Below are 25,588 nucleotides of genomic sequence, written 5' to 3' on the forward strand. Positions count from 1 at the left end.
TGGTGGCCAGTCTCCACTATCACTCTCTGTTCTAGAATCAGACTGGAAGTTTTTTCGCGCTATGCTTGACAGTGTCGACAGCATCCCATGTGAGGAGATGCTGAATACGACGGGCAAGATGAACCCGAGGGTGCTTCCAACGCCGCACCCGAACACGGGCTTCGAAGCTTGCCCGCACGACGAAGGACTCTGCTGCTTCCGGCCACCTAGGAGAACTGAAAAGGAGGCATTCAAGATCGTCCAGGCTGGAGAATACTTCTACAGAATCCACTTTGCAACTTCACAACGTGGGTACAAAGAAACCGATCGACGGTATACGCACGTCTCCATGGTCTACAGAATCTGCAGCAACAAGAGAAGGTTCAAGTGCGAGGAAGGCGAGACCACTCCACCGTACGATCTTCCCGGGCTGAACACAACAACAAAAAAGTCTTCGAGGAAGACATCATCCAAGACGGGCAAGACCTCCAAGCATTCGACAAGAACCCGCACCACAAGCGCGGCGCCGACTTTGAACGCACCACCCCCTGATGTCTTTGAAATACAGGATCTGCTTTTCCAGCTGTCGCAGCCCCAAGTGGAAGAGACCAGTACGGGTTCATCCAAAATCATCACCGTCACTCTTCCTGGACACACTCCGAAGACGACCACCATGACGATTCCGTATTTTGCTGAGCCTTCCATGCCAGCGTCAACACCGAGAAACATTGGCCCAACTTTGTCCACGACTATTCTAAGCACAGAAACCAAGACGGTGCCCCAGACCTCGATGACTTCACCCGAAGCCGCCGGATTCCCTGGCGCCCTACTACCTACATCTTCAGCCCTAGTCTCCCTCGTCCCCAACACCACCAACCCCGTGGTCATCGACCTGGACAAGCTGGACATCACTGCGCTGATCAATATCATGCTCGTTGCCACCAATATTGACGACATTCACGAGGCCACGGTACACCTCAAAGTCAAGGCAGCGTGTACCTCGAACAACGGTACCAGAAGCTGTTCCGATATGGTCATCGTGCTGGCCGGCGCTCCTCCCGTCAAAGATGCCTCGCCCAAGGCAACACCGAGACCATTCCTGAACAGTGAAGAGACAATCGTCACGCTTAACAACAAGACAACCAAGACCAAAACGACCAAGAGCAAGACCAAGACGGCCACGACTGAGACGACCAAGACCAAGGCGACCAAGACCAAGGCGACCAAGACCAAAACGGAGAAGACTAAGGCGACCAAGACCAAGACGACCAAAACTAAATCGACCAAGACCAATACCAGGACGGAGAAGCTACAGCCGCCAACAGCCACGCCGACACTGACCGGCGCATAGACCAAGTCGATGAAGCACCGAAAGCCGTCCACGGATGTGGCCGAGTTCCCACCTTCCACCCCAGTTCCACGACAGGTGTCCAGTGGTGAATTGGACTGAAAGGGGCTCACGAGTACGTCCCCAGGATACCAAGTCGGCACGATGTATGTCATGGTTACACCATCTGCTACCACGACACTAGTGCCTGACACTTGACGAGGCTAGGCTCATGTCGTTGTAGTAAAGAGGTTGGGGAATAGTTGATGGGATGGATGTGGTAATGAAGTACATACGATGATGTTGGAGATGTGGGATTCAAGTGAGAGTGAGGCCAGCACCCAGGTTGTGAGTGAGCATCGGTCAATGAACCTTGCGAGGTGAAGATCCTAGAATTACCGTAATACCTATAAACCAGAGCATGAATTGACCCCATGAACACAAAAGAAGACGTCCTTAGGAGGGTCTAAGATGGGTCAAGAAAAAGAAACCATACACCGAGTCGAAGTAGACATGAAAGTATAAGTAAACAATAACCTTTCACTTTATTTTATTTTTTTCCGCATCCAACCTCGTACTCCGGACTGCCCTCCTATCATGGGGCAATAAACAACTCTGTCGGCCTTTAGGCAGATCATGAACTAACTGATAGAATCGTGGTATCAAGTGTGAAACGACAGCCACCGCCAGCACCGCCATCGTAATGAGAACAAAAAGGACAAGCAGAAGAAAGAAGGAAAGAAATAAGACAAAACCCTAAACCAAGTCATGTCCGTACAATGATACTACCCAAATAAGTAGCCATAACAGACACAGACCGGACCCGAGAGAGAGAGAGAGAGAGAGTATCCATTGTTGATTCTTGGATTATCTCCCCAGATGAATACCGTGTGGCAACAATGATGCTCAGTCGCAAAACATGACTGAAGGGGAGAAGTCTGTGCCCTCGGAATTAAAGACGCCTCCAGAACTGTAGACGGTCTGAGCCCGGTCTCGTCTCAGCGGAGAGGAATTATATTTTCTTGAGGGAGTGATGAGTAGATCCTCGGAAAGTGCAGCTGAAGCCCCGAGCGCATGCGCGGCCAATGTAACAAGCCTCTTGCCAGTGGGAGTGGCAGGAGCAGAAGCAGCAGCAGCACGGACTGGAGAGGAGCTCGCGGGGGGTGTCGCCAGCGCGGGCGTGCGGCCATGAAACGCAGTAGTACGCGCGGCGGAAGAGAGGGTGGGCAGCGTGCTCTAAACGCCGTCCACGCCGCCGAGGAATTTGCGCACGCGGCCAATCTCCAGCTCGCCCTTCTCGCTCTGGACGGCGCGGACGAGGTTGTTGAGAAGCTCGTCGACCTGGTCCTCAGGGCAGTTGGCGGCCAGGGCGACGAGGCGGCGGTACTTGTATTCGATATCGCGGCTGCTGCCCTTGAGGCGAGACACACTGCTCTTCACGTTATGCAGCACATCGCTGGTCGCCTTTATGCGCGCGCGGAGGATATTAGCATCCGGCAAGCCGCCAATGGCCTTGGGCTGCGACTGGCGAGAATGAGGATGAGCAGAGTCGGATTGCGACGAGGCGGCGCTCTCGGCGGCGCTCTCGAGTTCCTCCTCCCACTGCGCGGCAGAGCTCGACTGCGAGGAGCCGTGTTCTTGCTCGACCGAGCTCATCCGGTACTGGATCCTCTCGAGCTCGCGTGATAGGTTGGCGACCTTTTGTCGGTGGAGCTGCTGCTGCTTTAACTTCTCCTTCAGCGCCTCCAGGTCGCGCCTCGTCTCGGCCAGCTTGGCGGACGACGTTCTGAGGCCCGTGTGAAGTTCGTCCAGCGTGTCCTGCTTCTTCTTGAGCTCCTCTTGTGCGATCGCTGCCGTCTCACCCAGCAGGTCTTTCATTGCTGTAAAACGGGGACGAAATTGTCAGCACAGGGAGCAGATTATGGGTGAGTAGGGAAGGGAAAGCACGGGGGAAAAGGAAAGGAGGAAGTAAGCAAGAACAAAACTTACATGAAACGATATCATCACTACTCTCTTTGCTCCGCTGATTGCTCGCAGCAACATCGACCTGTTCAGCGTCGACCAGCATCTGATCACCATCTGGTAATTCACCAATGCCAAAGTCACGCGGCCTGAGGCCTACGCGGTTGGGGATGCCCGGGTCTGCATGAACCTCTAGAAGCTGCGAGATGATGCTTCGATTTGATATCCGCGCGGCGAGATTCAGAGCCGTGTCGCCAACCTTGTCCTGCGCGTTGACCACATCTGTCATAAACCTCCCAAGCCCTATCTTAGGGTGAGCGGCATTAAGAGCGGCGGCGGCGGCGGAATGGTTGCCGTTGACGCTGTGGTCTTGACTGCTGGGCTGGCTACCCTGCCTCACCACCCACTCCAGCAGACAATCCAAATAGTACTTGCTGGTGGCGTGACGACGGTCTATTGCGCTGGTGACGACGATGTGGTGCAGCACCGTACGGCCCTTGTTGTCTGCGACCTCAAGCGTGTTGCCCAGAAGGTCCAGGAGCTCGGGAAATGAGAAGTTATCATGGGAGTTGGTGACGATGACGGCACGCATGAGGGCCGTCTGCCCTTCCGAGTTGACCCTGAAGGGGTTTGCGCCGTGCTTGATCAGAGCCTGCACGATGTTCATACGTGATAACGTGGCAGCCCAATGTAGCGCGGTGTGGTGCTGGCTGTCGATCGGCATATCCAGTTCGACAGGAGTCAGGCCCTGCAGTTCCTCGAATGCGTCAGGCTCGGCAGGGTCTGCAAATAGGCCTAGGAGAGTCTTTCGGTTGACATCGGCGTCGACAGAATCCTCAAACGGGAGGGGCGGGAGAGGCGAGATACCGTCGTGATCCGCATCGTCATGAACGGCGATGCCCGCCTGGGAGTAGATGAAGGACTCGTTCGGCTCGGTGGGTGACCCAGGGAAGGCCTCGGCGTACATGCGCATGCCCTGCGAGTTGCCAAAGCTGTCGGCGGGCGTCACATTGACCCTCTGTCGCTTCCTGGGTGGCTCGGTGCCGTCGATGCTCATCTGCTGGGAGCCGATGCGCTGTGAGGAGTAGACAGAATCCGAGGTGGAGGCAGCAGCAGCAGCGGCGGCGGCGGCGGCGGCGGCGGCGGCATTACGGCCGCGTTCCGAGGTGTAGCTCTGCTGCGAGTTGGGGAAGTCATCTATATTCTGCATCGAGGACTGTCTGTTGAAGCTGGCGGCGCGTGACAGATTGCCACCACCACCGCCGCGCTTTCTGGGTCCAGGCGAGTCGAGACGGGCCTTGCTGATGGCGGCGACGGCGTTAGAGGCAGTGGCCGAGATGTTTTGGAAGAAGGTGCCGGACATGCTATTGGGGCGCGAGCTCGTAGGCGCGGCGTAGTACTTTTTCCTCTGGGCGGCCATGGCCTGCTCCTTGGTCGGGGTGTTGAGGTCTCCACGGCCGGCGACACCGCCATCCTGCCCCATGTCGTAGGTGAGGAGGGGCCGGAGGAGATCCTCGACGCCGTACTGACGGCAGACCTCGACGCCGCGCTCAAAGGATATCCAGGTGCCCTGGTACTTGCCATAGCCGCCCTGGACCTTCTCGTGCTCACCAGTCTGTATCTCCTTCTCGAGGATCTTGGTGCGCTTGCCCTTGTCGAGACCGGCGACCTTGAGAATCTGGGTTGCGTTCAGGTGACTGTCATTGCGACGGCGCATGACGGCGACGTGGTTGACTTCCATCTCGTAGACCTCGACGCCGCTGTAGACGGATGAGTAGATCTGAGGGCCGTCATCCTCCTCGACATGGTTCGGTTGGGAGCCGGCGAAGTGATGGTAGCCGGTGGGGCGGCCGCCCTGCTGCTGCTGCTGCTGCTGTTGCTGCTGCTGGGACGAGGAGAAAGAGTGCTGGGACGAGGGTTGTGAATGCGACATGGCGGTGAGAGGAGGAGTCGGCGGCTGCTGCTGCTGCTGCTGCTGCTGTTGTATGTGGGCGGCGGCGGCGTGGGGATAAGTGGTGGAAGGAGGGAGTATAGAGGAGGCGGCGGAGAAAGAGGCGCGAGGATGGGCTGGCTGGGCGGCGACAAGGCCAGCTGGGTGTGGAACGATCGAGGGATTGGTGAGGATGGTGGAGGATGCCATGCTATGGTGGACCAGATCCCATTGACGCGCGCGTGATGGTGCAGAGGGACAATTTGATTGTCCTCGCTGCTGGCGTCTAGGCTCGCACCCGCACCCGCACTCGACCTGCAGGAAACTAAGCTTTGTTCGACGGCTACTGTGGGTAGCAGTAGGATAGATGGATGGGTGAGAGACGCGATTTCCTGGGATTCGATTTCAATTTGACAAGCTGTTGCTACGAGATGCTGTAATGCGACAAAAGATGCTATGCACTACGATGCAATACCGTGGAATTGAGACGTGTACGTGTATGTATGTGCGAAGCGATAGGAGCCCGTCGCGAGGGGGGGTTGACACGCGAAGAAGAGCAGCGGTATTCTCCCAGATCGACGACGCGAACTTTAGTGAAGGCGGTGTGGGGCAAGATTCTGCGAGCTTGTGTTTTCGGTGTATGTTCTTCTTCTTTTGCCAAGTCTTTGACAGGGAGGATCGAGTTGGTCAAGGGAGACAGACAGGGAGAGTCGAGTCGAGTCGAGTCGAGATTGGGATGGGCCAAGGTCAGGAGGGCGAGGAGACGTGTGGCTGGCCGCGTCGAATCGATTTCGAGTATTGATTGACTGCGTAAAGAGGAGGAGGAGGAGGAGGGAAAGAAAAAGAAGATAACAATGGTAGTAGCAGTAGTATCAAGAAAGAGGGGTTCCCACACCAAAGTCAAAGTCAATGGATACTTCTTCTGTTACCTGCCCTGCCCTAGATCGTAGCTCTCCCAAGCAGATAGGAAGCGACAAGGAGGGGGAGAAAGGTACAGTATGTTGCCTTTACGCGAGGTCAGGTGAGATGGAAAAAGGTGGGCTTGTGACACCGAGAATGGAACCAATAGACACGACAAGAAAAGGGAGGAGGGGAGCATCGGGGGGATAGCTGTAGCTTCAGCTTCTTGTTCGGGGTTCTGCATGCAATTAATTAAGAGAAAAAGATCCTAGGAAGACACGAGTCTTGGACGTGTCTGTTTCGCGGCCATTTCGTGTAGTTGTGGTAAAGTAGCAGCTAGCCAGGGTGTGGGCTGGTGGTATTGCTTACTGGAGCCAGCCATGCCAGTGTAGTTCGCTCACTGAACCCATAGTGCTTGTGCTCACTGGGAGGCTCAGGGGTTCGTTCAACACACGCGCCGCCCCCCCCCCCCAAGGGAGCCTGTGGTTGTGGAAGGGCTTTAGTGGGAAGATGGTCGCGTCAGTGGGTCGCCATGGCCAAGGGCGGGGCATTCCAGCAGCCCCCAAGACAGGGGGTTGATCTCAATATTTTGGGGGATTTCTGAATCTGCTCAACAGAAAAGATTACCAACCAACCAAGAATCAAGTTGGGAACAAGACTCTGACTGATTTATGGGCAAAAAGTAATGGATGTATTGCATGCGTAAACCCTTCTCTTTTTTGAAAGATAACAATAATAATCATAATAACAATAATAGTATTACAATTGTCGTGCTTTTTTCGACCACTGCATATGCTCTTTGTACCGCCATTCGTGAGGGATGGACGCTGGAACGCGTGTGTGGGGCACGCGTAAAGTGGTCTTTTTTTCTTCCCCATTCTGCCCTCCAATTCAGCCTTTGTCTTAGAGTCAAACCTCCAAAAGCATCATAGCAATACCACCCCACTTCATACCACTACAACAAACTCCACCCCACCCTCCTCTTCCTCTCCCATTAGCACAACGGCTGTGTCCAGGTGACTGGTCTGCTAGATGGCCTGAAGAGGATGACATTAATAACCAATTTATAGCAGCAGTGCCAAGAGGAGGAGAAGGAGAAGAAAAGACAGAGATGGCCTCTCTCATGCCAAAATCAACATCACCGTCATCATCAACAACGCTCGCTCTCTTCCGCAGCCTCCTCCGCGAAGCCTCCTACCTCCCGCCAGTATGTCGCCCCTTCGTAGCCGACCAGATCCGCACACGCTTCAGGGCGCACATGCACGACAAGAGCAGCCACAAGTCCGCCCTCACATTGTCACGCATCAGCCGCGCCCGCCATAACCTCCGCCTCCTGCACGCTGCCAACATGGGCCACATGGAGACTATGCGCCGCGTCCTGATGTTGTCCTTTGGGCGCATAGGCAAGAGACGGCGGGTGCTCATGTCGAGGTTCCTGGCCAAACCTCCGCCTGCCGACTCGGACGAGCTGGCGAGGCAGATCCGCGAGGAGGCTGAAGGCCCGCAGGGGCCAGGTCGAGAAGCACCAGCAGGAGGGCCGAAACAGGGGAGGCAGCTGAAGCGAGACTGGCTGGACAACTGGGACCTGCCAAAGCTCCACGCACTGGCCGCAAGCCAGGCCAAGAGGAGCTTCTGGAGCCCCAAACCCTCCATCAAGGGAAACAAGCTGAACCCACAGGAGGCCATCCCCGAACTGAACATATGGGGCCGCCCATTGGCTGCGAGGCTGCGCAGGAGCAAGATGCGCAAGTGGTACAAGGCCCAGGTCAACCGCCTCATGCCGCCCGTCGGTAGGGGCGAGTGGGAAATGCTGCGCCACCTGGCCGCGGGTACGGCCGACCGGAACCTCTGGGAGATGCCCACGAGACGGCCCCAGGGTTTGCCGGTGTATCAAGGAGGCAGGCCTGAAGAAGAAGGATACGACAGCAAACAACAGAGCGGCGGCGGCGGCGGCAAGTGGGACTGGAAGGAGTTCGCCACGCACCCGGTCAGGCACATCGAGAGGGGGAGCTCGAGATCCATGAAGGTACGGACCGGCGAGCAGGGGGAGGCTCCGTACGGGCTGGGCGCACCCATAGGCGTACACTCCTACAAGCGTGCGAGGTTCTGGACGAGACTGTACAGCAAGATATGGGAGATGACCCCGACCATGACCAAGGTGGAAGACCAGCCGGGCCGGTGGCATGTCGAGTGGGGACGTGTCGAGAAGAAGACCCCCGTCGCGACGGCCAACCAGGCAGCCTTCTTCAAGGACGCTATCGCCAAGAGACCCAAGAAGCCAAGAAGACAAATTGCGAAAGAGAAATAAAAACACAATCTGCCAGGACCTTGTTCATCCATGGCCGGTCTATGCATCTAATTCTGGTAGGACCGAGAATTCTCCTCGTAATTCTTTTTTATTCTCCCTCTTTATTTTCAGTCCAACATTCTGCTCAGCCTCACGAGCGCCTCCTTGTCCACGCGCATGCCGACCCAATCCTCCATCCTCGTTGCCCCAATGACATCCTCATAGAAGCGGATGCTCGGCTCGTTCCACTTGAGCACGCTCCAGTCCAGCCGTCCGCCGTCCATGGCCACCACTTCCTCGGCCAGCTTGACGAGCAGCCTCTTTCCGTAGCCCTTGTTGCGCTCGGACGGTGTCACGTACAGGTCCTCCAGGTAGATGCCTGCCTTGGCCCGCCATGTGCTGTAGTTGTAGAAGTACAGCGCCATCCCCACCGCCGCCGTCCCTGCACTGCCACTGCCATCTTCGGGCCGGAAGAGCAGGAGACAGCGCGCAGGCTTGGTCGGGGTGATGGCCTCGGTGATAGGGAGGCCCTGGGCATCCGAGGTCGAGGGCGGATCCGAGGAGGAAGAGCGCGAAGGCGCGAAGGCGATGGTAGACAGGAGCTTGGCCTCTGTGGCCTCGACAGACGAGAGCTCACGTTCATAGTCGGCCAGCTCTTTGATCAGGCCGAGGATGGCGGGAACGTCTTGAGCCAGACGAGATCTCAGTTAGTAGAATGGAAAAAGATAGGCGAGGGAGGCTTTTGAAGTAGCTTAACACGGGGGCTTTGTGCTAGACTCACCTTCACGCCGAGCATGGCGGATAAGAGGTTGAGGGCTCGTCATGTTGCCAATGAAGGAGGATTAACCCAAAGGTAATATTGGCTATAGTCTATGGGGGAGCAACACTGCCAAGTTAGTACACGTTCGGGCCGATGAGATTCTTCTTTATTATAGCTCCTGAAGTGCAGCAGCCAGGAATTGAATGACTTGTATGTCGGTGAGGAATATTATTGTATTATGTTGATGCAGGAGGCGGGGTGTATTTGTAGCGTCTAATAGTATCAACAGAGCTCTGATGGGCTCTTCCCTGCTATATTTTTATTACGTACATCGAATTCATGCATTGCTCGCTCGATCATGGCAATGCTCACTTGCGCAGTTGTCAAACAATTCTTTGCAAGACAAAGAGTGGATTACAGCAGCTAGAATGATGACTACAGAAACAGAGAGAGATGCACATAATATAACACGAGAAGAGGATGATTGTTGTAGCTTTACACAATAAAAATTCTTCGTTTATAAAATATATATATATATATAAAAAAAAAAAAAAAGAATACCAGCAGCCAAAGAGCGTTGTCATGATGGAACGAACAGAGGGGTAAGAACAGATGGTAGTACCCCTCATTCTGCCCCTCATCTTGACCCCTCCACAGCACCTGCTCTCAGCCTAACGGGAAGACTACCATAGCAGGATGGCAAAGGTGTAGGGGTTATGGCAGCCCTTTAGTGGCTCAACTCGGGGATCAGCAGGGCCCGATTACTACACACGCTACAGTACAGTACCCTCCCTCGCCCCAGTGGTCTCACTTACCAATGGGAACCTGCCGATTGGTGAGATGATTGCACCAGGAGAGAGCCGAGAGCTCCTCTGCAACGCCTACCGGTCCCCCTCAAAAGCCCACACACCACTACAGGCAACTGTCAATTAGATAGCTAGCTAGCTACCCTAGTAGTTACAGAAGCTTCAACATCAAAACGGCATGCACGCACGGGTAGGTATTTTAGGTACAGCAGAGTATAGTACGCACGCCTCTTTCCTCTTGACCTACTGAAGTACCTTCCAACATTCCAATTTCATGAACTTTCTTAACCAAAATTCGCGACAAGTCTTGTGCACGGCTTCACCAACGAGAACTTGGTCGATCTTGTACCTTGATCCTGCCTACCCGTACAGACAAGTGCGCTTGGAACACATACGCAGTAAGCTGTCTGCAGCACGAGGGGCCAATGAAAACAACGGTTGCCAAGCTCAAAAAGGTGGGCTTACATACTGTACAGTAACAATCGATCGCACACACACACGCTCTACTCACCTTGCTCAACTCGACTCGCTCACCGCCACGCAATGCTGTGAGTGAGGTGGCAGGACAGCTTGGCATAGCAAGACACTGAGAAACACAACAGACAGTGCAAGGGACAAGAGATCTTTCCACAGGAAAACTGTTGTTGCTGTGGTTGTTGCAGTACAAGTACTAAATTGATAGTATTGCACAGGACGTCTCTCATCACGTCCCCGTTTCAACAACCACTGCTGCTACAGCTCTTGCTTCTACGAATACTGTCGACTCTGTCCTTCAATTCTCGGCTTCATAGCCCCACTCACACGCCTTTGGTCGTGCTGCCTCGCCTCACACGTGGTCAGGCCAGGCTACCTCATCCCTCTTCCCTCCACCATGGCTCCGGACGACACCACCAAGCCCACGGCCGAGGAGGTCATCACATACGGCAGCCCTTCCTCCACAACTCCTCCTGACCTAAGACTCCTGCACTACAACGATGTCTACCATCTCGACTCGTCCTCAGCAGAGCCTGTCGGTGGCATTGCTAGATTCATCACCGTGGTCAAGGACTATCAGGAGGGCGAGCGCTTCAAGGACCAGCCGCACTGCCTGACCCTCTTCTCCGGCGATGCCTTCAACCCCAGTCTCGAGAGTTCCATCACCAAGGGCTCCCACATGGTCCCCATACTCAATGCTATCAAGACCGACGTTGCCGCCCTGGGGAATCACGACCTCGACTTTGGTGTGACCCAGTTCAACCAGCTGATGGGGAAGTGTCATTTCCCCTGGCTAGTCGCAAACATCCTCGATCCGGCACTTGGCGAGAACGTCCCCATCGGCAACGCGAGGCGCACTCATATGCTCACGGCCAGCAATGGCATCAAGATTGGTGTCATTGGCCTCGGGGAGCGAGAATGGCTCGAGACCATCAACTCCCTGCCGCCAGACCTCATCTACAAGTCAGCCAGAGAAACTGCCAGGGAGCTGGCCCCAAAGCTGCGAGCCGAGGGCGCCGACATGATTGTGGCACTCACCCACATGCGCGAGCCCAACGACAACAAGCTGGCCGAGAGCGTCGGTGACCAGATCGACCTGATCCTGGGCGGGCACGACCACTACTACTCGCACAGCCTCATCAACGGGTGCCACGTGCTGAGGTCCGGGACCGACTTCAAGCAGCTCAGCTACATCGAGGCACGGCGACCTGCCACCAACGGGAGCTCCCAGAGATGGGATTTTACCATCTACCGCCGGGATATTGTCTCCTCGATCGCTGAACACAAGCCGACCCTGGAGCTGGCCGAGAGGCTGACTGCCAAGCTGAAGCAGTCCCTCGAGAAGCCCGTAGGCTGGACTGCCGCCCCGCTCGACGCACGCTTCACCACAGTCCGCCTGAAGGAGTCCAACATTGGCAACTTTGTTTGTGATATTATGCGCCACCACTACAACGCCGACTGCGCCCTCATGGCCGCCGGCACAATTCGTGGAGACCAGATCTACCCGCCCGGTCCCATCCGTGTCAAGGACATCACAGACTGTTTCCCCTTCGAGGACCCCATCGTTGTTCTCAAGGTGACCGGCAAGGCCATCCGTGAGGCTCTTGAGAACAGCGTAAGCCTGTACCCGGCGCTGGAGGGAAGATTCCCGCAGGTGTCCAACATCAGGTTCACCTTCGACCCCAAACGGCCGTCGGGCGAGAGAGTCACCGAGGTGGATATTGCTGGGGATGGCTACCTGCCCGAGAAACTATACGTACTCTCCACGCGTGGCTATATGGGTCGTGGAAAAGGTAATTGATTCCCCGCCGCCGCCCCAATTTGAGCTTGATGAGATGCCTTTTCGAAGCAGAATGCCATGGCTGACCAGCTTTTTTTTTCTCTTCCTTTTTCTTTGTAGACGGCTACAAGTCCCTGCTCATTGAGGAGGAAGGTGGTCAGGCGATCGTGATCGTCTCGGAGGAGAACGGAATCCTCATCTCCATGCTCTTGCGACAGTACTTTATGCAGCTCAAGGTTCTCGACAGATGGACGCACCTAGGCCCCCACATGAGCCAGCATTGGGACAAAGTGGTCTCCAAGGTGACCAAGTCGCACCCCGTCCTCCCTCCCAAGAAGCCTACTCCGAACCCTAGCCCAGTAGCAAAGACGAACCGCCACAGGCACTCAGCATCCAGCTGGGAGAACTGGACGCCAGCCAAGATGCGAGCCCGGCGGTCCAGCGTCGGTCCCCTCACAGAGAGTGACACGGATGTCGACCGGGATACCGATGTGCCTGCGGCCTCGCCCACGAGTCTCGAACGCTCGCTGTCGGGCATTTCGGAGGAACAGGAGGAGAAGGAGCTGAGGATCATGAGGCGAGTGTTTGGGCGCTGGTGCAGGAAGGCAGGAGTGAACGCACTGGCAGATGATGAGCTCGAGGAGGACGAAGTCGACTGCGACTGGACGCAGGCCATCGCACCCAAGGTGGAGGGTAGAATTGTCATGATCGGCTCATAGAAGGGAATAAGCAGGCGCGAGAGAAAGAAGAAGAGAAGAAAGAAGAAAGAAGAAAGGAAAAAAAAAAAAAAGGGGGGGGGGGGGTTTAGTGATCTAGACACAACCAGATGGAAAAGTGTCAATTTCTTTTTGAACAGCCTAGAGGCAAGAAGCAGCTTGTATAGACGGTTCTTTCTGCCTATTGGGCACGAGGTCCAACATCCTCCAAGCCTCCAATGAAGTCTACTATGTACTTGGAGACTTCTTCTGGTGCTTCCAGAGGCGAAAGATGACCCGCCCCGGGCAGCACCACCAAGCCACAGGTCTCAATATTTGCACAGACCTCTGTCTTCACCCGCTCTAGAGGCTCAACAACATCCTTGGCCGCTGCAACAACCTGCACCGGCACTTTGATCCGCCCTGCCAGCGGACTGATGTCCTCCCCCATGGCGTACGCAGGCCATGCAGCTTTCGCCTCCGCCTTCCCTCTTAGCATATCCCCAACAACCTGTTTCAGCAGCTCATCGTCAATAGCCTCCGGCGACGACAGCAGCACATTCCGCGCCACAAACTCGGCGCTCTGCCAGGTCTCGTACGCATGGACCTGCTGCTCGCTGGCCTCGGGAGGCAAGACGAGCGGCGTTGGCGGCGCCGGGCTCACCAGCACGAGGCCCCTCAATCCCTTCACGTTGCCCCGGCCTGCGACGGCCTGAGCAACCTTGGCGCCCATGCTGAGCCCTACGAGGTAGACTGTCGTCAGTTGCAGGCGTTCTAGCACGGTGTCGATGTCTGCGGCGAGGTGTGCGATGGAGTAGGCGCCGGCGTGCGAAGGGCCAGTGGACTCGCCCCAGCCGCGAAAGTCGATGGCAACGGTGCGGTAATGATAATGAGCATGATGCGCATGTTCTTCTGAAGCGTGCACGAGCGGGATCACCTTGGACCAGGTGCGTGTTGACCCTCCCCAGTAATGCAGAAAGACAATTGTTGGGGTGTTGGCGCAGTCGATTGTGTTATCTTCATTGTTGTTCTTGTCGATAATCTCGACGTGAAGGCTGACGTCAGGTTGGACCTCGATCGAGGTGCCGCGGGCAGCTGTTGACAACATGGCGGCGCAGGGGGTGGTGTTATGAAAATTGCTTTGCAGGTTTGCTTTGAATTGATATCTTGGTCAATCACATGCATTGATCAGGTTGCTGGACTGGGGGGCTGGAAGAAAGAAAAAGGCTGTTTGCGATCCCCAATAATAATAACGACGTGAAATGCTGCTTCATTTATAGATATTGTTTAGGTTTTCAAGTACTAATTAAGTAGACACGGAGTCATCGGCTAGGAAGGGCGTGCTATATAATCGATCAATAGTAGGCCAACACTTTAACTCCCGATCCATCTCGGAAGATAAGAACGTCTCACGGGAAACCTTCAGCTTGGATTTCGCACCGACATTGAATGAACCCGTACAGCTACGTATGATTTATTTATCATCAACAATTAATGTTATGCAGTTGGTGTTAATGCCGTCTGGCATGGTCACTCAACAAGTTTTAATGGAAACTTATTAATATATTCTTCTTACGGTTTATTAATCGTGTACTCTTTATACAACCTTGAATACCTTCCCAGCACGACAGCAATATCAAACAGGTTACAAGTGATTCATTGTATTTATAATGGAAATTGATTGTTTAGAGCGACGGAGACATGCCTCGACCTGTGCGATCCACGGCCATAGTCCTCACTGCACTTGGACGGTTTTAACAACAGTCAATTATGATAGATCGGACCTTGTCCAAGTTGAGGACATGCGACCACCAGGGTTTTCTCGATCCAGCCAGGTAAGCGAAAGTCTATCTTGTAAATAAAATAAAGTTGGCCCCATCCCGCTATTCCAGACGTTCAGTCGCTATAAATAATTGCCGAACTCCAGTCGCGCCACTACTTCATTGCTCGTAGCGTCTGGCACAGTCGGAATTTGTACAGTGACAGCTCTCATTTATACAAATCTCAAGGTTTGACGCAAACGCTTTTCTCTATCCAAAATCATACAACTCGGTCCAGGTTTTCGACGATCCTATTGTTGCATTGTTTCCGCAAATAAGAGACTGCCTTATGTGCTTAATGAATTAAAAAGAAGAGGGAAAAGATTATTATGATAAAACAAGGGCAAGGGGAGAAATCTCTTGCTGAGGCGGAGCCTGCGACCCTCATCACCCTCCAGGTTCCGTGCAACTGGAAACTGGTTCTTATAAATCTCATGAAACCCCTTTGGACTCGTGTGCAATGTGCACATGCCGGCTAACAACAATACTCTGGTTTGTGTGCAGGGGGTGTGGCTCTTTCTTGTCCATCAAGGTCTGCTCCATGCTGTCGGAATCGCTTGGTGTGGTGGGATGGGCGTGGGCCCCATTGTATGCCCTGCTCGTCATGCCAACATCACCCATCTCAAAGTCGCCGGTTTTGGAAAACTGATCGTATGTCCGACGGGAGTTGTTTGGGAATCGCATATTGGACTGGCCGGCACCTGACTTGCCCTTGCTGCTCCCGAAGGAACCCAGTCGGAAGAGTCTCCTGAAGAGTGGTCGGAGTGTGGCGATACAGCCGACAAACTTTTGAAAACGTTAGAATTCATAGATCTCAAGGAAGGAGAAGTATTATATGGGGATGAAAATTGTAGAGAAGAGAGAAGGGGGGTCGTTTTGCTGATCTTGATGCACAGTCGGAGAAGAAACAAGAGATTGAACTGTACATACCAGGCCGACTGCTGGCTCCAGATAACCCCAAATCACGATGTTGGACACTTCGTCTATAATCTCGATTAGCTCGGAGGATACTTCGTCATTGTGCACGAGAGATATTGCAAACGTACAGAGATAGTTTTCGGATGAGGTGAGGTTGATAGTATAGTTCAATCTGATGCAAGCTGCAAGACTCGCACTACAAAAAAATGGATCATCTTGTTAGTGAAGGCTGGATCAAGAAATGATGCACGTGTAGGGGAAACCTACAAAATACCAAGACCGAGAATCGCAGCCACAGAAAGCTTCTCGCTGCGCTCGAGCCTGACGTGCCACAGGAGAGGGATGGGCCTGCAAAGGTTAAGTTTGATTTAGCAGCAACTCCTTAGGCATAGCTTTGCTGGGAAAACTACAAGAAAACAGAGAAGAAGAATCGGACGCACAGAAGAGCAGTCGTCCAGTCTGTAACGATATTGACGGCGGTACACATGTAATATACATCAGCAAGCCACGACGCTGGCAGACAGGAGCCTTTTTGATCGGTGTTCCAGGCGTATCTGTGCACGGATATAATTAGTCAAAGTGTGTTAATTTCGAGACCTCTTGGTGAATACTTACGAGACAGGTGCGCACTGGAAGATGATGTAGAACAGCGCACCTCCGTCGGCGAGGAAGAACAACATCATCATTGCCCACGAGCCCCAGATGTATGGTTTTTGGTTTTGGGCGATTCGGATCAGCATCAAAGAGATGGACAGCTTGACCGGGATGATGGAAGCGCAGTAAAAGACCTCAAAGAGGAAAAAGTACATCATGCCCAGCTTCTCATAGTCGGCGTCTGTCGCTGCTGCAATATGTGCATCGGTGACTCCAATCCCATTCACGCCTCCGAGAATGCAGGCAATCGAAAGCACAATGAAGGGCAACTGGCATAAAGACGGTGGTTAGTCATACCGTGGCCATGTAGAAATCGCAATTATATTCCTTTCTATCCTTCTCCTTGTTTTGGGTCATGCTTACCACACCCACGGCCATGACAGAGTCCTCGGCTCCCCATGTCTTCTGGCCCTGCCGAACATAGACTCGCAGGGCGAAACTCGAAAGCCCAAGGATCATAAGGCTGACCACCGCCCCCACGACGTGGGGTGCGTTGTCTTGATAGATGGTCATGCTATCAAGATCTGATGGGGAAAGGAAGGGGGGGGAGAAGAGAGAAAAGTGATTCTTTTGAGATCCTATCTTGGTCGAGTTGGAAGATGTTTTCGACGTCGATGATATTGAACTAATTAGTATCCAAAGCTGAGGCTGTATTATTTACCGACACGCTGAGCAGTAAAACACAAAGACATGCGCACGCAAAGGTCGACGCTCGGCACAACTCGTACTGCCTGGATAAAAGTCGAGGAAGGGCGGACCATGAGGCAGTTTTCTTCTCTTGCTGCCATAGAACAAGAACTTCCTGGTTGAACTAAGTAGGGAGCGCCCCTGCAAGGGGCGTACATCTCACCCACAGCGATCGACCTTACACAATGGAGTATTGTATCCAACTCCTTCATATTAGCGGCTTCAGACCCGATTCCGCGGGATGTATGGAGTCTCAGTGGAGATCACAACACTATGCATGGCTGGGCCTCCTCTCAAGGTCAACCGTTTCAGGCAATCGAGGTCTGCAACGTACAGTTCTTACTCTATTCAGGGACGTGGGTGAGTAGACTTGGAATGAGACAAGTGCGGATCCCAGTATCAGACACACCTCCTGAATGTCAAGGCATCCTGCGTGTAGCTTATGCTAGGCGTGCATTTCCCCATAGCGCGCACAGCGACTGCACTAAGCATACTATAATTAATAGTAGATTGGCACCTAGTTATTCTCGGATTAATTCCGCTGGTTCCGAAAATTAGGGCGTGACGGATACGTTGTATCTTTCCACTTGCGTTTTGGGACAGGCTTTGCTCCCACAGATGGATCCTAGCAAGAATTGTCACCTGTGTGTGGCTTGACTGTTGCTACTTCTTACCATGATATGATAGTATAATCCTGTATGATGTCCAGTTCACGATCCTTCAAATTATAACTTGCAACGCAGGGGGGAAAAGTCCAAGTGTCACTACGGTGCATCTATTATTAACTGCTGATCTCTTCCAAGCTGATGTGTTCGGAGAATCAAGCGGTCCCACGCCTTTTCCGCGTAGGACCACATTCACAAGAAATTGCTCCATACGCGGTGGAACTTCTTCTTAGCTTCCTTATTGCTAAGTCTGTAGTGTACCATAATAAATGCCAGCTCCAGTGGTTGGGATACCGTAGTTTCTCTTTGTAAGGGCTGTGAACGCAGTGCAAGCTAAGGGACTTCAGCAAGCAGCAATCTTGTGTATTTCTGGCTGGATTCTTCTTTCAGGGACGAGGCAAGGAGAAAAAGAAAAGAAGGACGGATATACAGGTAGATAAAGAGATACAAGAACCTTGACGCCCGTCCAGGAGGGAAGATAAGGGTTCATGTGACTCTGCAGACGACACTTGAATCTTCGTTGCACCTTTAATTACCAGCCATCTTGACATCGTAGAGATGCTGCAGCGACGAATATTGCCATGGGACACTCTCGGCACGACCGTGTAACTATAGTAGGACCAAAGAAGAATCACAACTCAAGAAACCAAAACGAAAAAGAAATGGCGGCTCTCCATGCTGTTACATAGTACGAGTTTGTCGCGTGATGATCACAATGCCCTTCAAAGTAGCATTACGCTGCTTACGCAAGGGTATGGGAAAAGCCGAAGGGCTGAACCCGGAACCCATTACATACTGTGATGTCGTTGAAACGAACTCGAGGCTCCACAGGTCGCAAGGAATTGTCTTCTGGGGCCTGCTTGGCCCAGTAAAAACGTACGCCATGATCCACTCACAAGTGTGTGTCCACAGTGGGTGGCGGCACGGATAAACCGGGCAAAAGGAACTTGGACGCAGATAGAGAGGCTTTGGAGTTGGCGATTTTCATCTCCATCTGGAACAAAGCTTTATAAGAACAAACTCAACGACGGCCTGGCCCGTCGTCTTAGTCGCCTAGAAAAAAAAAGGCTTTGCTTATGCCTGAGTGGCCAAGGTCGGACTACGCGCTATGGCAATACTGACACTATACGGCAATGCAGAGAGCAAGCATGATTCCGGCTCCGCCGACCGAAATTATACCGCTGCAGGCATCACGTTGCGATACCGCCTCAGCCCTGCGTTGCAACGCAACTAAAGGATCTCCACGGTACTTTTCCAGACGACGAGAAGTGGAGAGTGAGAGAGTTTGAGGCGAGAAGTTTTTTCGCTTTCACTTCTCTCCACGCTTATAATCATCGTCTGCTAGCTGATAGGCCGCTCGGCGCGCAGAGCTTTTGTCGGCTCCGACAGCCGATTGCAATGCATCAACTCCTGACGCTGAACTGTGGGCTAAGGCTGCTGGATAAGATGAGCGCCCTCCGTGATCATCTGCTGTAGGCTAATCAGTTATGCGAAAATACTCCATGCGATCTACCAGGAGAGATTCCATTGCATTGGTCCAGAATCGCCTTAGCACCCCTCGTCTGGAACAAAATTCCAGCACTCCTCTTAGGAGCGGTGATGTGTTATATTGCCCCTTGAATTGAAAAAGCCCTTTCTCTCTCTTTTGTTACTTTCCCTATTTCCTGTTTTGATCCTTCATCCAGATTTTTTGCGCCTCAGAACCTTACCTCGATCAAGTCCTAGTGAGTTCATACTTAGGTTTCTCGAACAATTGAACTGATCGGAGATTTCAAGTGCTCGTACAAGAAGAGCCACAGGTGCGTTCCCACCAAGGTAGATCATCAGCCAGTAACGATGGACAAGACTCGGCAGCGTGGAGCCGAAGGGATACTCGGGACGCGAGGCGCCGCCGAGGATCCTCTTAGATCCATTCAAAGGCGCCATACGTATAGGAGCTGATGGTTATAGACCGGGGAACTCCACCCTTTATGATGAGTCTACCCATAATAATTGTGGCGACATGTCGTTTTAACTGCTGAAGTTTTGGAGAGCTGTTCGGATGGGGGGGCGTCGGATCTGATCCGACACGAAATTCGAGAATGTTTATCTACGTGGAAGGTGATCAAATATGCTAAGTCGACAGGTATACATTGTATGACTATCATGGAGTGGTGTTTATCCCTACCTCGCTACCAAAAGAAGCCGCTACGATCATTACGCGGCCGTTGCCTTCTCTTGAGATGATCATGCGAGACGATCGTGTCAAAAACGAGAATTGAGGCGCTTCTCCACTTCTTCTTACTATTCTTTCTGCTTCTCTGCCAAATGTTTTCCTCTTCATCGTTGATTTTTTTCTCTTCCCTCCTTACCTTGCTTTGTGTTTGTTTTCCCAATGTTTTAACAGCCATCCAGTCTCAGGTGAAAATCGTCAGGAACGGTCAGGGCGGTAAATATCGAAATTCACGCAAAAAGGCCCATAATATGAAGTTGGGTATCCATTTTGACGGATGCCGACGTCTCTTGGTTGTAGAGACACAGGTTCTTCTCAAGTTGATGATGTTGTGTATCGAAGGAGTTGCTCAAGACTCATCATCCGATCCACATTTAGTTTTTCGACAACAGCTTGATTATCTAAGAAATGATCTTAAGAATTCGCTTCTCTGACAAGAATTCATCTGTACAGCACCCTCGAGAGAAACCTCACATATACCTTTGATATTAGCCACCTCTTCGAGGCCGAGGCAGATCAAGCACAGCGATGTTTCGCAGATATCCGGTAGCACAATCACTGCAAGGCTGAAGATGAGGAGAGAAGAGGTGACTGTGTCCTGCACGGTATGAGAGAGCAAGACAAGGCAAATAGATGGGGACTCGACTTACTCAAGTCAGAATGGTCATCCTGCAGGTGAATATCCAACATACTCTCCACACGTCTCTAGAGACACCCTGGTAGGCCCAGAAATATATGTGCTTCTCCAGCCTTCAACTTGGTTGGGGAAAAAATGGAAATATAAAACTGTGGACCTGTGACAACGAGAAGATATTCCGATTTTACAAGATTGCCGAAAGTCCAGTGATTCAAATAACCCTCCGTCCGTCCGTTGGCTAGAACTGAGCATCATGCTCAAAACTGTCAATACATTTCAAGGCAGGTGACTTGAACTCGATTTATTTGCACGACGTGGAGGACTTCCAGTCTTATTAAATGCACTACTAATTGTGTAGGTTTGCCATCACAAGTATCCATCCTACCATTCCCCCGTTTCTGGGCAGCACAAGACACAAAGAACACTCTCTATGATGATGAATCTATCACCTTTCCTGCATTGATCATGATGACTTGCAAATACTGTGTGTTAGAATCTTGTCCTGATATGAAACAAGCGCATCATTATGCACGCATTTCTTTGGCTCCTAGGAGAATAATGGCTGATCTGACTCAAATCGTCTCCAACACGGCAGCATATATAATTCGAAAATCGCACTTCTTCAATATATTTTGATGCAGATCTTTGCAGCTTTCAGTCAAATTACAGAATGTCAAGAGCTCCTTCACAAGGGCGTATAGGAAGGATAAAAAGGTGGTGACATTTCGAGGGTACGGCATTATGAGGTTGCTGATTAATTGTCCCGACTCCGCTGTAATTTATCCCCCCCCCCCTCGGGCCCCAAAAAGACCTCTGGCACCACGATGATTACAAAGAACAGTAAATACTTCTGATTTGAAATATTGATGGTCTAGATCTACTAGGTAGGCTGGTTCATGGTGGCTTTGAAAACTATGGACCACACTCAGCATAAAAGGAAAGACCTCTGGCTTCGAGGCTGGTGAATTCTTATTACTTTTGTTTCCCACACAGAGTTTCCTTTTGCCCAGCTCGAATCTCCTCATATCATTTCTGCAAAGATCGCCATGTTTCAATCCATCGTCCTAGTTGGTGCGACAGGCCGTGTTGGTGCTCCTATACTTCGTAACTTGCTTGAATCTACAGCGCCTGTCTTCAATGTCACGGTTCTGGTACGCGAAACCACATCAGCCGATGCTGTCCAAAAAGCAAAACCTATCATCCGTCAGCAGGGCTCGAGAGAGTATGCAGTGAGGCCAGTTGACTATGAGAACCACGATTCTCTGGTTCAGGCATTGAAGGGTGCCGACGCGGTGGTCTCGGCTCTTCCCACCACGGTGGCTCACAAAGTCGATCTCCTGCTCCTACAGGCGGCGCAAGAGGCCGGTGTCCGAAGAATCTTCCCAAGCGAGTATACACTGGATGTGCTACACCCTCTTTCCGTTGCCGCTTTTGGAAAGGATTTCCCTTCGGTGCTCAACGCGAACAAGTTCCTGTCTCTTGTTGACGCGAGCGACGCCCCGACAAGTTTCACCACGATCGTACCGGGTATGTTTTTCGACTACGGTCTTCGGGGCCTGCTCGACATGTGGGACCTGAAGCATGACAAGGCAGTGCTCATCGACGGCGGGGCCGAGGTTTTTACAGGGAGCTCGACTGGCTTCATCGCGGCGTGCGTGGTGGCCGCGCTCAAGATGGACGAGGAGAAGACCAAGAACAAACGGATCCGAATTGCTGAGGTGCAGACCACCATGGAGGAAGTGAGAGACGTCCTCGAGGAGGTTTCTGGGCGTACATTCTCTACCGTCGACGTCAGCTCGGAAGAGATGGCGAGGAAGAAGGAGGAGGCGGTTCGGGCGCAGGACTGGGCGGGGGTTTATGTGAACACTATTTTGCCGCTCAACTTTGGTGGAGGCGGGCCGGGAAACCTTAGCGAAGGGTTGACATTCGATGGAGATGGGAACCTGCTTGTCAGGCGAAAGACCCTGAGAGAACTGGTCCAAGAGGCATTCGAGAGCGATCTGGACAGTCAAGCCTGAGGGCTTTCTTGTGGGACCTGGAGACATTTCTCTGACGAAGCTTACTCAAGAATCAAGCAATGACTATCAATAAGTTTTGTGCCCCTCGAGATAAATGATTAACCACTTGGACAGCTGAAACCACTATGAAGAAGCTCTTAGCAAACATTGAACCATTAATGAACTATCTGGCTGGAGCACACAACTGAATATTGACCTGCGTCTAGACATATTCATCATATCTGGATAAGAGCCCAAGTCCCTCCAATAAACGCGAGAGAAACCTCAGATGACCTGTCCATCCCTCAACCCTTGGATGGCCACCATGGCTCCCCAGGCCCCAGGATCCGGTGGCAACACGCCCGAGCCCCCATTCTGCCGTCCTGCAGCAACATACGTAGCCCTACCGAGCCTGGGCGCCATCTTCCTAGTCGCATCTGCGCCCTTCGTAGCAGCGAGAACCCCTTCGTCAAAGGTGCCGACGTTCTGAATCGCCTCGGCAAAAGGGATCAGGGTGTCCATGACGGTTCGATCGCCGACCTTGGCGGGCGTATACTTTGACAACTGCTCGAGTGCAGCAGAGAGAGAACGGCCCCAGATCTGCGCGGCATCCTTGGTCTGGCCCGCGCTCACGTTGCGCTCGATCGCATGGCGGAGGGACACAAAGAAGATGCCCAGGATGCCACCCAGGGTACCGCCCATCTTGGTCTCGACAATGTCCTCCACTTCCTGCAACACCAGGAGCACAGAGCCCCTCGCAGCAAGTTTCTTGCTGTCCAGGGCTGCGACCAGGCTGGTGGCGCCCGTCTTCAGCGTCTCCCCACAGTCACCGTCGCCCATGACGGTGTCCCACTTGGTCAGGTCTGGCTCAGCCTGGACGAGCGCACTGCAGGCACTCCTCAGCATCTGGTCAAGCACGGCTGGGTCGACCTTGAGATCATTGGCCTCGTCGGCGTCCTCTGGCACGACCTTCTTGGGCGCCACGGGCGGCGGCTTCACGAGCTGATGGTGTCGCTTGCGCCGAGCACCCTGCACACCTGCGACAGACTCCCAAAAGGTGGTCGTCTTGGCATCGGCAAAGGCTTTGATCTGCTCGACGGAATAGGAGCAGTCCCTTGCTGCCGCCGTGACGTTGATGACAGAGACGGAGAAGGCGGGCGCGTTGAGAGACGTCTCCAGAGGGCCGACGTAGACCCGCTCCGGCTCGATATTCCAGTCGCGCGCCAGCTGCTCCAGGATCTCGTCCGCCAGAGCGCCCATTTCCAGCTGGGACATGCCGCCAAAATTGCTGATGAGGAGGAACGTCTCGTCGCCAGGAGCAAACTTGACGTAGGCCCGCTCTGGATCTTTCTCTTGCAGGCAGTACTCGAGGATCTGCGCGACGAGTTCCTCGGCCGAGGGGGCTGGGGAGAGCTTTCGGTAGCCAGGCTCGTTGTGCGGGCCCGTGCCGATCTCGACCTCGTCGTGACCAAGCATGGCGTGTTCTGTGCGTCCAGGAACGTGGCAGTGGTCCAGGGTGGCCGCGATGGACACGATCTGCTGGGAAAAGGCCACGCCCAGGTCGTAGACCTCGTCCAGAGAGTCTCCCTGGCCTGCGGCACCGCCCATGATCTTCAGGACACCGATCTGGCCAGCAAGTCCTCTGCGGCCGACCAGGCTTCCCTTTCTGCCGACGGAGACGTCGTCGCCGCAGATGATCATCCTACAGCGGTGGCCTCTGGCCACGGCCTTTTCGTTTGCCAGGCCAAAGTGCAAACAATCGCCAGTATAGTTTGTGACAACCAGAATGGAGCCTTTATTGCTAGGGACGGCGTCGATGGCGGCCAGTATCTGCCTGGTGGACGGGCTGGCAAAGATGTCGCCGCCCACCGAGGCAGCAAGCATATTGTCGCCTACATAGCCGCTCCACGCCGGCTCATGACCAGATCCGCCACCCGAGATGATGCTGACCTTGGAAGGGTCATGCTTGGTGTCAAAAACCACACGGTTCGTCTCGTCCAGAGACAGGGACGGGTTGTAGGAGATGAGGCCTCGGAGAGATTTGGCCACGAGACCCTCGGGGGAGTGAAAGAGATGGGCTTTGGACATTCCTTCCCTTTTTCCGTGACCGGCTTGTATGACTGTAATTTTCGTGATACAATGATTTTGGGTTTCTCGCGTCAAGTGCTCGATGTAAGTAGAATGTGGGAGAAGAAAAGAAGAGTAGATGATGTGGTGAAACAGTACAACGAAGGCAAGAAGGAATTACTTGTTTGACAATCAACAATACATCAAATCAAGTTTGGACGAGGAATATGCCGACTCTTGATGATCTTCCTCTTGTTCTTGTCAAAAGACAGCCGGGTCTGTTCCAAATGACTACTTACAAGCTACTGCTCATTACCGACACACCAGCCCATGGCTAGTATGGACAGGGAGGACATTATCAATAGCCGTCCAGCCTAATTAGTCTACAGCTCGATCCAACAGCCAGCTCACTTGATCCCAGGATGGGGGGAAAAGAGGAGGGGATGTCCCGAAATAGCGCTGGAGACGGACAGAGTTCGGGCAGATACTATGGAGGAACTGGTTTAGGATCTCGTGAGCAAGCTGGGGTGGGTCCTTTACATTCATTACTGTCGGCTTCCCAGAATTGTATCAAGTGGCCTTTGCCACGGAGGAGGACGAGCCCAGCAATGACGAGGAGCGGGACATAGACAACCCACGCATAGGACTATCAGGGCCACTGCGGCCTCAGGATAACAGTCGACGTGTAAGGCCCCGGCTGGTCTCCAACCAGGTGTATGCAGCTAGAGAAAAAAGGGCCTGCAGTTCACAAAAAAAAGAGACAAAGTTTCCCCCAGACCTAGGTCAGCTATTACGTCTCCACTGTTGCGCATGATCATCTACCGCCACCTATCAAGGGTGCATCAGAATGCGGAGGGACAGCGGGGTAGTCTCGCCGAGGAGGGATCGGATCCTTCCTGAGGGCTGGGGTCTGGAATCTGGTGGAGATCGTCGCCGCCAGCGATTGAATTAGCCGGAACGAATTGAAAGGAGGTAACACTATAGGAACAAAGGACGGGCTACTATAAACGGCAAGCCGATGGGGTCTGCTC

The 25,588-nt window shown here is 53.1% G+C and overlaps 8 protein-coding genes across 8 annotated transcripts; 3 read left to right on the forward strand and 5 right to left on the reverse strand.

The window, feature by feature from the left end:
- Positions 1-2,542: 2,542 nt before the first annotated feature.
- M406DRAFT_337653 (apses-domain-containing protein) lies at positions 2,543-5,408 on the reverse strand (the record flags this gene model as incomplete). The annotated part of the gene is made up of 3 exons (XM_040921277.1): positions 2,543-3,186; positions 3,296-5,063; positions 5,373-5,408. The coding sequence occupies 3 exons, from the start codon at positions 5,406-5,408 to the stop codon at positions 2,543-2,545; spliced, it is 2,448 nt and encodes an 815-aa protein (XP_040777663.1).
- A 1,813-nt stretch (positions 5,409-7,221) lies between these two features.
- Positions 7,222-8,406, forward strand: M406DRAFT_53276 (uncharacterized protein; the record flags this gene model as incomplete). The annotated part of the gene is made up of 1 exon (XM_040924513.1): positions 7,222-8,406. One exon carries the CDS (start codon positions 7,222-7,224, stop codon positions 8,404-8,406), a length of 1,185 nt encoding a protein of 394 aa, XP_040777664.1.
- Positions 8,407-8,422: 16 nt separating this feature from the next.
- M406DRAFT_274119 (acyl-CoA N-acyltransferase) lies at positions 8,423-9,209 on the reverse strand (the record flags this gene model as incomplete). The annotated part of the gene is made up of 2 exons (XM_040918210.1): positions 8,423-9,070; positions 9,167-9,209. The coding sequence occupies 2 exons, from the start codon at positions 9,207-9,209 to the stop codon at positions 8,514-8,516; spliced, it is 600 nt and encodes a 199-aa protein (XP_040777665.1). The 3' UTR covers positions 8,423-8,513.
- A 1,613-nt stretch (positions 9,210-10,822) lies between these two features.
- M406DRAFT_253243 (Metallo-dependent phosphatase) lies at positions 10,823-12,924 on the forward strand (the record flags this gene model as incomplete). The annotated part of the gene is made up of 2 exons (XM_040916889.1): positions 10,823-12,218; positions 12,326-12,924. The coding sequence occupies 2 exons, from the start codon at positions 10,823-10,825 to the stop codon at positions 12,922-12,924; spliced, it is 1,995 nt and encodes a 664-aa protein (XP_040777666.1).
- A 138-nt stretch (positions 12,925-13,062) lies between these two features.
- On the reverse strand, positions 13,063-14,142 carry M406DRAFT_355334 (alpha/beta-hydrolase). Its single transcript, XM_040923141.1, has one exon. The coding sequence runs from the start codon at positions 14,006-14,008 to the stop codon at positions 13,103-13,105; it is 906 nt and encodes a 301-aa protein (XP_040777667.1). The 5' UTR covers positions 14,009-14,142; the 3' UTR covers positions 13,063-13,102.
- A 1,319-nt stretch (positions 14,143-15,461) lies between these two features.
- On the reverse strand, positions 15,462-16,805 carry M406DRAFT_231224 (uncharacterized protein; the record flags this gene model as incomplete). Its single annotated transcript, XM_040915867.1, has 7 exons — positions 15,462-15,506; positions 15,651-15,703; positions 15,767-15,834; positions 15,906-15,986; positions 16,079-16,192; positions 16,254-16,561; positions 16,656-16,805. Coding segments are annotated over 7 exons (819 nt in total), but the record flags the coding sequence as incomplete, so codon positions are not given.
- A 4,734-nt stretch (positions 16,806-21,539) lies between these two features.
- Positions 21,540-22,511, forward strand: M406DRAFT_253279 (NAD(P)-binding protein; the record flags this gene model as incomplete). Its single annotated transcript, XM_040916892.1, has 1 exon — positions 21,540-22,511. The coding sequence occupies one exon, from the start codon at positions 21,540-21,542 to the stop codon at positions 22,509-22,511; it is 972 nt and encodes a 323-aa protein (XP_040777669.1).
- A 264-nt stretch (positions 22,512-22,775) lies between these two features.
- Positions 22,776-24,578, reverse strand: M406DRAFT_253886 (dihydroxyacetone kinase; the record flags this gene model as incomplete). The annotated part of the gene is made up of 1 exon (XM_040916930.1): positions 22,776-24,578. The coding sequence occupies one exon, from the start codon at positions 24,576-24,578 to the stop codon at positions 22,776-22,778; it is 1,803 nt and encodes a 600-aa protein (XP_040777670.1).
- Between the last annotated feature and the right edge of the window lie 1,010 nt (positions 24,579-25,588).

This window comes from Cryphonectria parasitica (assembly GCF_011745365.1).
Source record: "Cryphonectria parasitica EP155 unplaced genomic scaffold M406scaffold_3, whole genome shotgun sequence".
In the NCBI taxonomy this organism is placed as follows: Eukaryota; Fungi; Ascomycota; class Sordariomycetes; order Diaporthales; family Cryphonectriaceae; genus Cryphonectria; species Cryphonectria parasitica.

Bases quoted from the DNA above. Each gene is read 5' to 3' on its own strand.
- M406DRAFT_355334 (XM_040923141.1), bottom strand. From the start codon at position 14,008: ATGTTGTCAACAGCTGCCCGCGGCACCTCGATCGAGGTCCAACCTGAC.